At 42.9% G+C, this 18,235-nt stretch overlaps 1 protein-coding gene across 1 annotated transcript in view; it reads left to right on the forward strand.

The window, feature by feature from the left end:
- Positions 1 to 514: 514 nt before the first annotated feature.
- The window catches only part of HS3ST3A1 (heparan sulfate-glucosamine 3-sulfotransferase 3A1), a 106,280-nt gene continuing 88,559 nt past the window's right edge, over positions 515 to 18,235 (forward strand). The window contains exon 1 of the mRNA XM_511827.8: positions 515 to 1,113. Coding sequence (XP_511827.4) covers positions 515 to 1,113 — 599 coding nt within the window. The remainder of the gene's footprint in view (positions 1,114 to 18,235) is intronic.

An 18,235-nucleotide genomic window follows, 5' to 3' on the forward strand; every position in this document is an offset into this window, starting at 1 on the left:
GGGGCTGGAAGTCACTGTCGCTCGCCACTGTCTGGAGCGCACGGAGCGCAGAGGCCCGGCAGCCGCGCGTGCCCTCACGGGGACCGAGCCAGTGATGCAGGATCGCTGAGCGGAGATCCGCGCCGAGAAGTCTCTCGGGGCCGGGGCTGAGACGCACGCCTTCGACACCGCTGCCAAGACCCCGATTCCGGCTACTCTTGCGGGGAACCGAGGGGCCAAGGCTGCCCCAAGCTCAGGACTTGGGCGAGTCTAAGACGATGGTTTCTTAAGCACGGACCCGCGTTCCCCTTCCCGCCCCCTCGACTGGAGGCAGGGATCCTGCGCGGGGCCCCCGGGATTCCGTTTCCCCGCGGAGCCCCGGCCGCTGCCTCCCGGGACAGTTCGCACGGCCACAGGGGCGCACGGCGATGTGGCCTCCGTCCAGCGCGCTGGCCCGCCGGGGGGATGCTCTGGCACCAGTCGGGGTCCAGGCCTAGCATGGCCGGCGCGTTGCCCGACGTCGCCTCCGGCTAGGATGGCCCCTCCGGGCCCGGCCAGTGCCCTCTCCACCTCGTCCGAGCCGCTGTCCCGCAGCATCTTCCGGAAGTTCTTGCTGATGCTCTGCTCCCTGCTCACGTCCCTTTACGTCTTCTACTGCCTGGCCGAGCGCTGCCAGACCCTGTCCGGCCCCGTCGTGGGGCTGTCCGGCGGCGGCGAGGAGGCGGGGGCCCCTGGTGGCGGCGTCCTGGCCGGAGGCCCGAGGGAGCTGGCGGTGTGGCCGGCGGCGGCACAGAGAAAGCGCCTCCTGCAACTGCCGCAGTGGCGGAGGCGCCGGCCGCCCGCGCCCCGCGACGACGGCGAGGAGGCGGCCTGGGAAGAAGAGTCCCCTGGCCTGTCAGGGGGTCCGGGCGGCTCCGGGGCCGGAAGCACCGTGGCCGAGGCCCCGCCGGGGACCCTGGCGCTGCTCCTGGACGAAGGCAGCAAGCAGCTGCCGCAGGCCATCATCATCGGAGTGAAGAAGGGCGGCACGCGGGCGCTGCTGGAGTTCCTGCGCGTGCACCCCGACGTGCGCGCCGTGGGCGCCGAGCCCCACTTCTTCGACCGCAGCTACGACAAGGGCCTCGCCTGGTACCGGTGAGCGGGGCGGGCCAGGGCTGGGGCTGAAGGATCCGGGGGTCCTGGGCTGGGAAAGACGTGGAGGAGCCCTCGGTGACCCCCAGTTCGCCCTCCTCCCCACTTCATGCAGAAGGCGAAGGGTCGTCAAGGGTCTTTCTTCCCTCTCCGCCTTCTCCTTCCTGGGAAGTGGATGTTGAAGGAGAGAGTGGGAGGGAAATTCTGGCCTTCATAATTTTCATCCTTGGGAATCCCTTGCCAGTAAATAGCCAGTATGGTCTCTTTCTCCTGCTCTGCGAAAGTATTCATGTATTTAACTAAAGGAAAAAAAAAGTCTCTTCTAAATTAGAAACCTGTTCAACAATTAATAGATTGCCTTCTCCTTCCCAAGGAAGCCCGTTTTCATTCTTTATCTTTTGGAAAGTTCTTTGTGGTTAACACAGTCTTTACCATCAGGTGTTTATTTACCTTGACCTTTTGCCAGATAGTTGTCCTAGGTGGGAAGTAATATAGAGACTTAGTAAAAGTGTCAAGAACCAGAGAATCTGGGTAGTTTGGAAAATATATGTCTGTCTGAGCAAGGGAAAGCAACCAGGCTCTGTATTTTAAAGGACGCTTGGCAATAACTTTTGTTTGAGGGCAAGGAATGAGTTTTGTAAAGTGCTTTTGATATTTGCAGGGAAAAGTAACTTTTGTCTTTTGACTGACAGAAACTTTTCTAAAGATCTTCAATCCTCTTTACAAATAAGGTAGCCAATTAAAAGAAGAAGACAAAAGAGAGAAAAATACATTGGCACAACTTTGCCAATACAGTTTAGGAAATAAGTCTGGCTTAGATCTTAATCTTAAATTTGCCAGTCTCTTCAAATTCAGACCACCTTTAATAATAAAATCAGCCAGATTCTAATAAAGCTAGTGTTGCCTGGATTTTGTTTGCCATAATATATTGGCTTTTTTTTTTCTTTCTTCAAAGTACCAGTAAAAATTATGTTGCTAGAATTTTCCATTTTATAAAGTTTATCTTGTTCATAAAAGATGCATTCTCTTTGTTATTTTAACTGAAACAATGTTACAAAAATTACAACACAATTTAGGTATTTTCAAAAAGCCCATTAAATTAATCATTCATCCCCAACACAGAAATGGATATGATTTGACAAGTTTATTTACTTGAGGGGCTAATTGCAGTCTCAGATTGATTTCAGGAGCCGAATTTACAGTAAATCCACTCAGAGAGAAAAGATTTGGCCCTAAAAATAGAATTTGAACATTAAACACTTTTAAAACAGTAACTTTCCATTTGTTGGAAAGAAAAAACAAACAACCTTCCCTTAATATAGATGATATATCATTTAAAATCATCAGCCACTTAAAATATCCCCTTGTGTTTCTGTCATTTATGTTGTATCCTCTGGGAAGTTCTTATAAAAATGACCTGTCCAATCTGGAAACAACAGGTCCTTCTTTTTAGCACAAAGGCAGCTCTGTTTTTTCCATCAAGGACACGAGAAAGAAGTGATTAAAGACCCCTAAAACTCTTATCTATAGCAGTTTGCATTGAATTCAGCCTCGTACCGTGCTGTAAGCGAACACATTTCAAGCTGACTGTCTGAAACATCTAACACTACGTTGGGCTCTGAGGTGCTATTAAATATGGTGAAATATTTAGTACTAAAACCCTTTATTTTCCTTTTGCCATATAAACTTTATTTCCACAAAGTAGGATTGTTTCTTCTTATTCCAGAAATGAGTATTTGAGGGCACAGTGTATCTGCAGACCTGGATCTTATTTTCCGTGGACCTTTCTGAGCTCCTGTAAGGGGAGGAAGGTTTCAAGGTAACTAGAAACACAAGTATTTTTTTTAAAAAGAAAGAAAGAAAGAAAAAAAAGAGTCATAAACTTGTAGGCCACTCTTTCCTTTGGAAACTGAATGCATGCTATAAAGTAAATCTCTTCTTGGATTGTTTACTGCAGCAGAAGAGTTTTGTAAAGCAATTTATGGTGGTTACAAAAATAACTGCACAGTAGACTTCACGGTTTGGTGAATTTAATTTTCTAAGTGTTGGAGCAATGTCTTTGTTTTTCCATTTGCAGTGGTTTTTTATTGGATGCATAAATTTACGTTTAACTCAATTACATAGGAAACTTATTTAAAAAAAATCCAACCTGTGGAGCCTGGATTATGTGATTATTTAATGAAATTTCCCCACAGTTCTCTTTCATCTTGGCTCTGAACTTGGAGTTTGATGTTTGTGAGCAAGACTGAAGGCTCGTCTATGAAAAAAAAATCTCCCACCCAGAATGCCACTTAAATATTAAGTGCATTTTAGCTACTTATATTTAGCTAATAGTTTAGAACAGGGGATTCAGTTAGACCTGCATGAGTCAGCCCAAACTTTGCAATACAGGAGTTGTACCACACACTTATGACCACACTATCACAGACACACACACAAACAGAAATAAATTCCAGATTTTGCACCCAGCAGTGAATTATGGAAGAGAAAAACCCATATAATTATTTTTAGGTGTACATTGACACGGGAGAATCCTAAAAGGTCTAGCCTTTTTTTGCCCAGTGAAATCACTCAGTTAGCCATGATAGTTTGTGGTGGCAGTGCCACCTACTGTCCTCACAAAGGGACAAATCTGCTGCAATTAGCAAGTTTGAAGAAAGTGTCTTGGAGAATGAGTTTGTGAGTTAGAAATGCCTGTTGCTGAACTTTTTCAGTCAATTACTCTCACTGGGAAGAAAATAAAATACTTTATGAAGTTTTTTCCAAGAGTGAAGTAATAAACACTTCCTTCATTTGAACACATTTGTAGTAAAGATAAAGAAAATATTTATTATTCAAAGTCTCTAGAAAGAAAATTATTCTCACTAATTTAAATGTCCTAATAGACTTTCTCTAAAATAAATAAAACAAAGGCAAATTTTTATATGCTGAGAAACTCGACCCTGGTGGAGTTTAAAAAAAAAACACTCCTCATTACTTAATTTAGCAGACATGATATCACTAAAACAAATGTCTGTGGCTCGCATGTCACGGTAAAGCAGTCCCTTGCAATGAATAGTGTCCATTTCTCTTGTATGTATGGTGGCTTCATAAAGGAAAGGAAAAAGTTTCCTTAGCTTCAAAACATTGAGATCTTTGCTGGAAGTCAGGACCGAATACCTCTACTGTAGTTCAAGAGCAGGCGAGCTTAGAATTTAATAAGGAGGCTCTCTTCTGCTTGTTTCTGTCTGTACCAACTAAAAGGTATGTCTCCTTTTTCTTGTAAGCTAAAAGATACTTATTAATAAAGTAGTTAAATATGTGTGTACACATACACATACATATGTATGTATATAAATGTTTAGATTCAATAATATTTCAGTCTATTATTTTGGTACAAGATAGGAAATATTTATTATCCAGTCTCTTACACTAGCATGTCTATTTCTTATATTTCAGTTTCTTTTCTTTAGCAAGTCTGGACAATTTCAGCAGAGAAGGATATCACTAGAATCATTTTATTCTAGAGCATACAGGAAGATCAAAGATTGTCCAGCTCACAGTTTAGGAACTAGTGCTCCCCTGACTTCATCAAAATTTGAAATTTTCTGGCCTCGAATGATCATGGCCCCGTTTTTCAAGTCCATTAGAGAGGCATACTGAGCAGAGGCCCTTTCGAGTCCTAGGAGGAGAAATTGGCATTTCGTAGCAGCTGGGAGCAGCTGCAAAGTCCCTCCATGTGCAGTTTCCCACCCTCCTGTACTGTGCAAGCCCCTTCTGTGTGAAGAGTTTGAAATGAAATCCGAGCCACGAAGCTGCAGTCTGGCCGCCCATGCAAGGTCATGTGGACTGATGGCCAAGGGCGCTCTGTCCTTAGGGCAGAGGAAAGAACATTGGGAATAGATGAGGGCTAGGAAGAGAGTGAGATGTTACTTCGGACTCTGAGTCTAGCGTACTTGTCTATAGAAGTTCTCAGTACCTAGACATTCCCCACCTGGTCACAGGTTGGGGACCCAAAATACTGTCATCTAGTTTGCTAAATGTCTGAACTCTGGGCTCATCCCCAATAGACAACCAGAAGTGCAAGTTGATCAGCCTAGTTCCTCTGTGTGTGTATGTGTGTGTGTGTGTGCGCGCGTGCGCGCGCACACCCTCACACATGCAGGAGCAGACACCGAGAAGGCAGGGACAATGATGGAATTTATGAGAGGAAAGTTACTAAGTAGTTGGGGAATTTCTGAGCAATATTGGACATCCTGAGTAGGGAACAGTTTGGGGACACTATTGAGATCATAGTCCGGGCATTAAACAACACCAAAAACACTTGGTAGAGCTTGGACTGGAATGCCTTGTGTGAATGGATATTCCTTTACAGGGATGAGATTTATAATACGCTCTTATACTTTATGTGAAATTCACAGACTTCCATGAAAATCCACCACTACGTTATAATCTCCTGCCTGCTCTTTAAAAAGAAAATACCCTGGCCAAAATATTTGTCTCCTTTAAATAAGTCTGTTGATTGGCCAGGAAAGAATAAGTGCCAAATCTGTATTTTGGCAGGGTCATGGGAATGAAATAAGCCTGTGTAATTAATGACAATAGGGGCTGACCTCACATAGACCAGATGCTTACTTCATGAGAAGAGTGTTGCAGAGCAAACAAAACTCTCTGATATCAACAACAACAACAACAACAACAACAACAACAAAGGCCTCGTATCTCTCCGGGACACCGTTGAACAATTGCAAATTGCAATTACCATCAGTCAAATTGCTGGGCCCAGTCGGGAACTTGATATTCTTAGCTCGTTTCCTTAGGGGGAAATCTTCCTCCACCAAGTGATAGTAACTTGGCTGAAAAAGAGCATCGTTTCTTGGTATGGGTTTCCTAATGATATTAAACTCCAAGCTTTTAGAAAATTTGTTCTGCTTAAGCGATGAGTTGCAATTGTGAACATAAGGTTTCTTATTAAATATGTGCCTCTAATATGTAATCAGAGGAATTTGTACTCCCTCCTCTTTGCATTTTATAAGGATGTCTTAAAAATGCTTGTCAGCACTTTAAAACCTTTGCTAATTTGATACAGTTTTAAAATCTCTCTGGGGGATATTTATATAGTGAATAAATAAACTGTTGTGAAGCCAAAATTTAGAAATTGAATTTATGAGAGGAATGTTATTAAGTAGTTGGGGAACTTCTGAGCAGTATTGGACATCCTGAGTAGGGAAGAATTGGGGGGCACTGTTGAGATCATATTCCAGGCAATGCTGAGTTAGTGAATGGAAGCCTTTCCCCAGTTTCTTGCCTTCGTGATGTAACTCTTGAATTTTTGCCTTACTATGTGGTCATGATTCTTCAGGCCCCTAAAAACTTACATTTATCCTAAGATTGCCCGACTGTATTACAGAAATTCAGAACTGGCCTGTTTCAGTTGTCTGATGACAATAAATGTGAAAAGAGACAGGGGAAGTGTTTAATTAACAATGGAGTTTAGTACTTGCCATCTGGAGTTCGAGAGACATTCTTGCAAAGGTTTCAACACAAACTATTCACCGACTGGAACAGCCCGCTTTGAATGTGATGTGTAGCGCCACCTAGTGGGAGGAGGAGTCAGGAAGGAACCCCTAAAGGGAGAACTTTGAAAAACCTCATCATGATAGAGCATATTTGCAGTCTCAATTTAAAAAAGAAACTACAGCAACAACAAAAGCTTGTGTTTAGGTAGCACTTATAGCAAGATGATCTGTCTAGTACGGATGAGCTGCACTTTGCCTTTTTTTCAAGCAAGGATAATTCACTTCTTTTAGGCAGGGAGTTTATTCTTTGGAGAGAAAGAAGAGATTTGGCTTCACAATAAACTGAAAACCAAGATATAAATGATTAGGGGATTTATATTAAAAATGCCTATGACTGAAAGGAATACCATATGCCCCAGATTACTTTTGTTAGTGTGTTTTGCCTCTGTGTCTGAAAGCCAGCTTCAAATGAAAATACTTCCAGATGATTTTATTTCAACATCAGTAATGCAGGCCTGTTCCTTCCCCTGTGTGGTACAGGCTCTGGAGGAGGGTCCTGTGATTCTAAACAGAAGCCTGTTTAACCCTTAAGGTGCCTGAGATGCCCTGTTGAGAATCCTGTCCACCACACACGGGACAGCTTCACAGGAAAGCGCTTTGAGAGTTCCGATAGGACAGGCATTTCTACGCCTGCAGTCCAGGGCCTGGGAGGGCAGGCTGGGATGCAGGGTGGTGGTCAGGTTAAAGGAAGGCAGGATGAAAGGGACAAATAGGACAGATTGAGTGGAGAAACTGACAGACACCACCTTAACCAAGTGACCAAGGTTAGCATTCCCTGTTGTGTTGAGATCATGATCCCCGATGTAATACAATAGGATGGCACTTCACCTGTGCGGTAATCTTCCCCCAAATCCGTAACCCCAGTAGAGCCCTGAGAAAACATTAGACGAACACTGATTGAGGGACATTTTACAAAATACTTGACCAGTACTCTTCAAAAGTGTCAGGATCATACAAAACAATGCCAAGACCGCTAAGCTATCCCAGATGCGGGGAGACAAAAGTGAGTCATTACTAACAAGTAAACACGAGGGTGCCTTTGGTCGGATCCTGGGTCTGAACTAAGGCATTTATGGGAAAACTGGGGAAATGTGGATAATGTATACAGTTTAGTTAGTAACATTATACCAACGTCAGTTTCTTGGTTTTGATCGTTGTACTGTTCTAGGGTTATGATATCCCCTAAGATGATCATTTGGGTGAAAGGAGTATGCGAATTCTCTGTACTATTTTTCACAATTGTAATATCTAAAATGATTCTAAAATCAAAGGTGAAAACAGCAAAGAAGGCAGGAGAAGCCTAACAGGCGTTGAAGGATGAGGGCTCATACTGAAATCCTGTCTGTGCCGATTCTCTTTTATTCCGTGTTTCTTCTTTCGTTTCCTTCGGAAGGGCCCCCAGGATGGGCCCGCCAGCTTCCCCTCCCCTGCCCCGCACCTGTTGCTTCCAGACATGCTGATCTTTCCCTCAGCTGATTTCATAATCATATTGGCTCACGGCTCCCTCCTACTCTCTTGTTCCCGAACCAAGCACAGAGACAGTTTTGTATTCCTTTCTTTCTGTCTTCTATGGCAGGCAAATGTAAAGTGAAGAAGGTGTGAAAGGTTCCCCAAAGCTTCTTGTCATAGAGAACAAAAACGTTGATGTAAATGACAGGTCTCTGAGGGCACAAAGAGCTAAAAACTAAAATAAGGGTCAGAGGAAAATCAGACTTGGGCGTATGACTTTTTTTTTTTTTTTTTGGCTACAAACATAGAAGGAACAGGTGTCAGTGGTTGAAAGCTGGTTATAGGGAAAATAGATAGGGCCAGAGCTGTGGATGCACCTTATGGCAAAGATGACAACACGGTCCCGATTTTCCAGGCCAGCTTAGTAATTTTATCTGCTTACTTCGCTTGTTTTAACCTTTGTTGTAGACACTTTGGGTTATGAAACTTTCCATAGGAGCAAAACAGACCTGGAACAATGAACGCATTCAAGGAAGAGGCAAGAAGAGAGAAAGTGCAACCTTCAGAGCTCTGGAGGACCAGTTTCTTTGCACCTTCTAACTATGCGGGTTTATTCCACTGGAACTGCTCAGCCAGACTCCCAGCTTTATCAGACTCAAAGTTCCTGTCTAGGTGGTGTGCTGTCGTTTTCTGCTTCTGTTTTTAAATACACAGTTATGTTTATCTGGGCTTCTGGTTGACTAGAGTAATGAAAATCTCCCTCAAAACATTTCCTCTGATATTTTTAACAACTGTAAAAATAGTTTTATCCACATTACATTTTTACTTAAGCAAAACAAAACAACACCCACGCCATCAAGAGACTCCGAGAAACTAACAGTATTTTCTTTGAATCGTTCATTCACTTATCTTTATTGGATCCGTTTTATCAACTGCTTTCGTGCAAGGGATAGACTGCAAATGCTTATGTAGTTAAAAATAATTTCTGTGATTTAATACCATTCTCTACTTGTTTGGCATTTTTCCATTTTAGTGGCTATACACTTTTCTTCATGCGTTTTAGCCTTTTTTAAAATAGCAAAATAACTGGACCCTGCGGTGTATCTTTGATGAAATCTATCATTTTAGAGGTGAGGTGATATTAACTGTATTTGTTGAGGCCACACTATGTGCTGGATGATGCGGAATGATCTGTTGCTTGTAGTCTGATGTTATTAATAGGATTTATATTTTTATGCAGGTCCTATCGTTTTCTACATTTTATAGATCAGAAAAGAGGTTCAGAAAGACGAAATAACTTGTCCAAGGTCATAGAACTATGTACGTTATAGAACTACTGCCAAACCCAGATTCACCCACCTCCAGCATGCCAGAGCCTCACCACTGGGGTGAATGGTCTCTGTGATGGTCTCTGGCAGAACTGCCCAGAGGTAGTTCTTGCTACCTGCCTACATAGCAAGCCATCAGTGTCTCAAAGGTGCAGGGGATTGAAAGGCTGCCCCATGTGGTAGATGACTTGGACATTCTGATCTTGGACCTTTAGTTAGAAAATTGGGCAGCACGTTAGGGCCAGGTGTGGTGGCTCATGCCTGGAATCCCGGCACTTTGGGAGACAGAGGCAGGCAGATCACTTGAGGGCAGGAGTTCAAGACCAGCCTGGCCAACATGGTGAAATCGCATCTCTACTAAAAATACAAAAATTAGCCGGATGTGGTCGTGGACGCCCTGTAATCCCAGCTACTCGGGAAGCTGAGGTACAGGAATCGCTTAAGCCCAGGAGGCAGAGGCTGCATTGAGCTGAGATTGCGCCACTGCACTCCAGCCTGGGCAACAGAGTGAGACTCTGTCTCAAAAAAAAAAAAAAAGAAAGAAAAAGAAAAAAGGAAATTTGGGCAATACATTAAAATATGGTTGTAAAAGTGAATTTTTAAAAGTATTTAAATACCTCTGTTAGTCAATTGGCCTATTATGGAATAACTAAAACCGCCTTCATTTTTGTCAACTTTTCTCCCTTTTTCTCTAAAGAAGTTGTCTGATCACAGAACTTATCTTGTTGAACATATTAGAAATCTTGTGTCATTCAATTGATTTTTCCCCCATTTATTACAAAATAACAATAACCACTAAAAACACTCTCTAAACTGCTATGTGAGAAAGCCAATATGTTGTCAGAAATGTAATCAGAGCTGGGTGCGGTGGCTCATGCCTGTAATCCCAGCACTTTGGGAGGCTGAGGCGGGCAGATCACTTGAAGTCAGGAATTCGAGACCAGCCTGGGCAACATGGTAAAACCCTGTCTCTACCCAAAATACAAAAGATTAGCCGGGTGTGGTGGCCATGCCTGTAATCCCAGGTACTCCGGATGCTGAGGTAAGAGGATGGCCAGAGCCCGGGAGGCAGAGGTAGCAGTGAGCCAAGATCTCACCACTGCACTCCAGTCTGGCTGACAGAGTGAGACTCTGTCTCAAAAAAAAAAAAAAAAAAAAAAAAAAACAAAGAAAAAGAAAATAAATGTAATCAGAAGGACGCTTGCTGCTCCTGGAATTGGAGCAAGGAGAGCTGAGGCCCGTGTGCCGTGGCTAGTGTCACCGAGCTACCCTGAGGTCCCTTTTGCACTGTAGGGATCTCCCAATCCAGTGCTCTCCTGGAACCTTGCTGAGCCACTCTGCCAGTCTGTCTTTTTCACTGTTCCATATTTTCACCTTTGGATTGATGCTTTTTAAAAATTCTTCAGATATGTTAATACCCCCAATGAGAGCACAGCCTGGTTGTTATCCCAAGTACTATTCTATCTTCATTATTATTGTTATTAATAATGTTTGTCTAATTGATTTCCTGTCATCTGGTCATTATTAGCACCAAGCATTTACTGGAGTGGTCAGACCATTAGTCACATAAGACATGACTGTTGATCTGAACTTCCTTTAGTTCCAATAAGATAGAATCATAAACAGATAGGATGTTGGAGGTAGAAGGTATCCGAAAGATAAAGATAGTCTTCCGAATAGGAAGAAACAGAAGTGCTTTGCCCAGGTTAAGCTGAAAGACAAGAACTCAGGGCTTCTAATTCCAATGGTATAATTCTTAAATGCAATTGGGAAATAATTGCCCATCTCCACAAATGTAAGTTTAGTTTTGGCAGATTTGAAACAATGATAAAAATATTTTTTTGAATGGAACCAGTCGTACCATTGTTTTTTGTTTTTGTTTTTCTTTTTTTTTTAACCTCACAGAGCTATTAAATTAAAGCATTGAATTGAATTGAATCAATGGTCAATTCATCTTTAAATTTCTGGTTTTCATCTCAGATGTCTTCCACAATATTTTGATACTTAGAGGTATGGGAACCCATCGAGTGTGATTGGTCTTTGGGTCCTTGGAAATAATTTGTGTTTTATGGCCGTTGCCTGCTTGTTAAAGATTAGCAGGAGAAATCTGAGTATGGACAGGAAAAAGTTTGCTTTTTTCTCTCTCGAGTGTTCAGAGTAAGAAGTAATCAATCAAATTATGGGAATAAAATTTCTTTCCCTTTTTTCAGAGTTCTTACTTGGATTAGATCTCTCCTTTCACTAGGAAATATCAAAGTTGCCAGGCTGGTTTGAATGACAAAGTCAAAAATGATGTGTTTGTTATGGTCATAAATCTCTGCGGATTCTCATTAAGTTCAGGTATTTAACAAAAGGGAACTGGATTAAGCTGCAACTAAAGTTACATTCCCAGAGCTAACTGCTCCCCTTGTCACCTTTCTAAACGGAAGCCATGTTTGCCCTAACTCCATGTTTTGAAAAAACGCTGCAATGATGCAGTGATTTCATTTCACAGACAAAGCTTTTCACAAAGTAAACAGAAACTTGCACCTGTGTGTGTGCGTGTGTGTGTGTGTGTGTGTGTGTTTAATTTTCTGGTGAACTCTAATTATTCTTGTAGTTTCCTTTGTCAAATGTTGTGTGTTTGCTTTTTTGTTTTTTCTTGTTTTAAGAAAGAAATGCCACTTTTTTCTTTCTAATGAGGCCTTACTCTTACTCCTTGGTGTAGGAGGCTTTTGGATTACAACATTATTTGTTCAAAAGGGCTTTCCCCAAAGCCAGAGGGTCTACTAGAATGCCCTGCTAGGGTTTAATGATGGAAAGAAAACAGATTGGATCTGTTTTATATTTATGTGGGGAGAGGTCACAGGGAGCTAAAGCTTGTGATGACAATTCTGGGGATTTTCAGGTGCATTTGCCCTGTTGGCGAAGGGTGGCAAATTGGAGAGCAGGCCTTGGAGAAACTGCTCAGCTCCCACGGATTGTTACCAAGTAGGAAGGAGGGCTCCTAGTGCCTTGTCCTCTGACTTTTTTTTTTTTTTTTTTTTTTGAGACGGAGTCTCGCTCTGTCGCCCAGGCTGGAGTGCAGTGGCGCGATCTCGGCTCACTGCAAGCTCCGCCTCCCGGGTTCACGCCATTCTGCTGCCTCAGCCTCCCGAGTAGCTGGGACTACAGGCGCCCGCTACCACGCCCGGCTAATTTTTTGTATTTTTAGTAGAGACGGGGTTTCACCGTGTTAGCCAGGATGGTCTCGATCTCCTGACCTCGTGATCCGCCCGCCTCGGCCTCCCAAAGTGCTGGGATTACAGGCGTGAGCCACCGCGCCCGGCCTGTCCTCTGACTTTTTAAAGAAACTTGGAATATCGACTTTTTAAAAACAGATTGGAAAAGAATTTACATATTAAAAACCAAAACCCACATGAAAACCAAACAAACGTCTGTGTGGATGAAGCGAATCAATCTCAACTGAAGTGAATGGCTGCAAGTTTACAGCCTGTGACTTGTGGTGAAGGTCAGAGTTAGACAATCCACAGCTGGAGTGGACCAGCGAGTTTTTCAAACTGTGAATCACAAGACATGAATGTCTGATAAAATCAATCATTCTTTAAAAATGGAATTATATATCACGCCTGTAATCCCAGCACTTTGGGAGGCCGAGACGGTCAAGACCATCCTGGCTAACACAGTGAAAACCCGTCTCTACTAAAAATACAAAAAAATTAGATGGGCGTGGTGGTAGGCGCCTATAGTCCCAGCTACTCGGGAGGCTGAGGCAGGAGAATGGCATGAACCCAGGAGGCAGAGCTTGTAGTGAGCTGAGATTGTGCCACAGCACTCCAGCCTGGGCAACAGAGCGAGACTCAATCTTAAAAAAAAAAAAAAAAAATGGAACTACATATAAAATGGACTATACTAAGAGAGTGAATCCCATGTAGTAAGAAAGACAAGTATTGTCTTGACAAACTTGGTTCTGTTTGTTATATTTACTTATATAGATGTGTGTGTGCTGAAAGGGTTGGGTGTAAAATATATTTGTTATAGTGGATCCCAATAGAAAAAAACAGTTTGAAAAACATTGACTAGTGTACATGGAAGTCATGTTTGAAAAGACTAAAATGAATGTGCTTCAGGGCCCCTTGAGAAACTAAGTGTGAACATTCTATGCTATGGATTCTAAACTTCAATTCTTTTAACCCTATATGCCCATGGCTTGCAACTGTACCACGAATAGAATCACTATGAGTTTAATGAAAAAACAACAATTTAATGACCCCTTAGGCCAGGTGTCAGCAATTTTTTTTTTTTCTGGAAAGGGCCAGATACTAAATACTTTAGGTTTTGTGGGTGGTACAGTGTTTATCACAACCACTCAATTCTGCTTGTGTAGCATGGAAGCAGCCACAGACGATATGTAAATGAATACGTGTGGCTGTGTTCCAATAAAACTTTATTGACCCAAACTATAAAACCACTGGCTGTTGTTTGCAGACTTCTGGGCTAAGCCAGAGGCTTCAAATATCTCATATGTGCTTCCTTTATTTATGGGTTATTCTCAGGTGAGCACCCGCAGCTAATATTCATGGCAATGTTAGGGAGGCAGAATGTAGGTGATGAAACTCCAATTCAAGATCCAATTTAGAAATAACAGAGCTCCCTGTGGCTGTGTGGGAATGGGATTAGGTCATGCATTCTGGAACTGCATGCCAGTGACCTGTATTTTTGAAAGGCACAAAGTTGTTTGGGAGGATGACATTTTCTAGAATGTGATTATATGCTCAACTACAAATATTCTGTTTTGAAATAGACATAAACACCAATCAAAGTAGTGGTAGGTCTTTTTTTTCAAGCTTAATCATCTGTTTTGATGCTTCCTTGACTTTGTACTTGAGTGTGTTTAGTTTATAAATCATCCCCTGCTCTCTCTTTTTCCTTTAGATGCCTGGGTACCATATGAATCATTTAGGAGTAGTAGGGGTACAGTGAGGTCACTTTCATTGTCACCTGACTTCTGCACTGAAACAGCGTGTTATTCACTCATCTGTCTGTGCAGGTGAGGAGTGAGACATCAAGTTAGGAACAAAGGTTGGGAAAGATTTTTGAAGATTATTATTATTTTTATTTTTGAGACGGAGTCTCACTCAGTCACCAGATTGGAGTGCAGTGGCACGATATCAGCTCATTGCAACCTCTGCCTCCTGGATTCCAGCGATTCTCCTGCCTCAGCCTCCCGAGCAGCTGGGACTACAGGCGCACGCCACCACACCCAGCTAATTTTTGTATTTTTAGTAGAAGTGGGGTTTCACCATGTTGGCCAGGATGATCTCGATCTCCTGACCTCGTGATCCGCCCACCTCAGCCTCCCAAAGTGCTGGGATTACAGGCGTGAGCCACCATGCCTGGCCTCAAAGATTATTAAGGGGGCATGTTTAAGGAGTTAGGACTTTATTCAAAAGGACATCACGGTCCAATGGAAATGTAATGAGAACCTTATATGTAATTTCAACTTTCTAGTAGTTACCTTAAAAAGGTGAGAGTAAAGAGGTGAAATTAATTTTAATAAGATTTTAACTTAAGCCAATATGTCTAAAATATTATATTTTCAATATGAAATCAAAATAAAACATTATTAGTAAGAAATCTTGTAGTTTTTCATATTAAGTCTTCAAAATCTAGTATACTTTTTTTTTTTTTTTGAGACAGAGTCTCGCTCTGTCGCCCAGGCTGGAGTGCAGTGGCTTGATCTCTGCTCACTGCAAGCTCCGCCTCCTGGGTTCACGCCATTCTCCTGCCTCAGCCTCCCGAGTAGCTGGGACTACAGGCGCCCGCCACCACGCTTGGCTACTTTTTTGTATTTTTTTAGTAGAGACTGGGTTTCACCGTGTTAGCCAGGATGGTTGCAATCTGCTGACCTCGTGATCCGCCCGCCTCGGCGTCCCAAAGTGTTGGGATTACAGGCGTGAGCCACCGCGCCCGGCCTAAAATCCAGTATGCATTTTACACTTGCAGCAGATTTCAGTTTGTGTTAACTACAGTTCAAGAGCTCAGTAGCCTCATGAAGCCAATGGCTATTCTACTGGCTGCTCAAGGCACTGGAGGCAGAGTCAGAGGAGGGGGCATTGAAGGCTTGTGGTGGAGGACTGATTTCACAGACCCCCTCTGGTTCTGCTGTGGAAATCTAGTTCTCGGTGGCATACGGATGCACACTGGGATAGGTGGCTGTTGAGGAATCTAGAGGACCGATGATAGAGGCTTGAACTAGAGCAGTGCGGTATGCATGGGAAGTGAGGGAAAGATTTGGTAGGTGTTTCAGAAGCAGGACTTATAACACTGTGTGGAATATTAGCCATGCGAAAAGGAGGAGGAAAGGGAGAGTAGTTCAGTTATTAGTAACTGTAACTGTGATAAGGAACACAGAGGCGGGTTGCGGTGGCTCACGCCTGTAATCCCAGCACTTTGGGAGGCTGAGGCGGGCGGATCATGAGGTCAGGAGATTAAGACCATCCTGGTCAACATGGTGAAACCCCGTCTCTACTAAAATACAAAAAATTAGCCGGGCGTCGTAGTCCGCGCCTGTAGTCCCAGCTACTTGGAGGCTGAAGTAGGGGAATTGCTTGAACCTGGGAGGCAGAGGTTGCAGTGAGCCGAGATTGCGCCACTGTGCTCCAGCCTGGGCGACAGAGCGAGACTCTGTCAGAAAAAAAAAAAAAAAAAAAAGAACGCAGAAGGCGGAATAACAAGTCTCAAGGGGAACGAGCAATTTTGTTTCATACACATAAAGTGGAAAGCGCTCTGGGTTAAGCTGGAGCCCAGGAGTAAGGGGTCAGATTTGGGAGCTATGATCACTACGGTTGTGTCAGTGGCCAGCACAGCCAAGATGTGAACGTATGTAGAGGAGCAGACCTAGGTCTTCCGAGTCCTACTTGTGCTTATTTCTATTCTAGACCCAAAGGGAGAATTTCTGCAGTCTATACCATGCATGCAGAAATGTTTAGTGTGAACTGCTGTCCACAATTTACTTTGAAATGCATTTTAAAAAGGAAAAAAAAAAAAAAAAGGAGAATAGGACCAGGTGCACTGGCTCATGCCTGTAACCTCAGCACTTTGGGAGGCTGAGGCGGGTGGATCACCTGAGGTCAGGAGTTTGAGACCAGCCTGGTCAACATGGTGAAACCCCGTCTCCACTAAAAATACAAAAATTAGCCGGGCGTGGTGGTGCATGCCTGCAGTCCCAGCTACTCTGGAGGCTGAAGCAGGAGAATAGCTTGAACCCGGGAGGCAGAGGCTGCAGTGAGCTGAGATTGCACCACTGCACTCCAGCCTGGGCGACAGAGCAAGACTCCGTCTCAAAAAAAAAAAAAAACACACACAGAAAAATGAGTATTTAGATTGTAATTGGTGGCTAAATGGTTGTTCATGGTATGATTCTTTCAAAGTTTTGCTCTAATTTACATTTCCACAATAAATGCTGGTAATGAGGATGGGAGGATGGTTTCAAGGTCCGTGGTATCAAATACTACAGAAAGGATGAATACAGGTTTTATTATTTGCCTTGTGAGTTAAGAAGTCATTGGTGACCTTGAAGCCAGGTGGGCTTTTGCGGTGTGACAGAAGCCACATGGCATGGGGTGATGAGTAAATGGAAATGTGTCAGAAGACACAGGAATGTAATGAACTTCACCAGTGTATCTGTGTAATCTTTGCCACCTTCCCTATCTTTCCTGGACTTGAGTCACCCAATGGGATCCTCATACTTGCTTTGTGATGATTATGACTAGTTATCCACGTGAATAAAACTTCCTGAGATGAAAAGAGGGTTTAGAATGTGCTTACTGTATTTTTTCCTGGTTACTGCACCTAGATGCCCTGGTTTCTGTGTTTATGTGTTTGCTTATGTATAGTGGCATGATTAATTGTTTTTTTATCAGAGAGTTTTAGCCAAATCAATCCTTCCTTTCTTCCTTCCTTCCCTCCTTCCTTCCTTCTTTCCTTCCTTCCTTCTTTCCTTCCTTCCTTCTTTGCCTCCCTCCCTCCCTCCCTCTCTCCCTTCCTTCCTTCCTTCCTCTCTCTCTCTTTCTTCTTTTTTTTTTTTGAAAATTGCAGGTTGTGCTCTTTGGATGAATGCTTATGGTTTCCATCCTTAATGATTAAACACACGTAGCCATGTAGCATCTGAAATGCCTGTTTAATTTTCGTGAACATTTTGGTAAAAGCATAGCGGTTCTTCTTCAAGGCAGCACTTGTACCAGTCTATTCTAAGCTCCATTGCAAGTATGAAAATAAAGACAAACTTGCTTTAAGAATCTCCATTTTTTGAATACTTGCTTGAAGATTTCATCAGAGAATGAAGAAATTTAAATACCTTATGGTTTTTCCTCATTAACATTGAAGGCTTTTAAAAAGTTTTAACCATTGGCTATTCTTCCATCAGTGACATATTTTTATGTGTTCACTATGAATACCAGATAGCACATAAAATCCAGGTACTCTTTGCTTTGCATTCAATACTTTCCTTTTTCTTCTCTGGAAATCATGGTAATGGTGAGAAATCCTCAAAAACGAAGCAAAGCAAAAACCCTCAGGAGTGAGAAAACCAAACCAATGTATTATTGCTTTATAGTCTGACTCACAAATGTACTGCTCATGGCAAAACAAAACCAAACTAAGCCAAATGCCGTTGTAGTGTTCAATTTCTCATTTAGTTCACAGCGAATATTTCTCTCCAACTCATAGAGGTTCGTAGAGAAAAGAATTAGAGAAAATTTCAAGCTGAATGTTATTTAAAATAAGTGGAGTGACTATATGTAAAGTTCA

The sequence above is a fragment of the Pan troglodytes genome, chromosome 19 (assembly GCF_028858775.2).
Source record: "Pan troglodytes isolate AG18354 chromosome 19, NHGRI_mPanTro3-v2.0_pri, whole genome shotgun sequence".
Classification (NCBI taxonomy): domain Eukaryota; kingdom Metazoa; phylum Chordata; class Mammalia; order Primates; family Hominidae; genus Pan; species Pan troglodytes.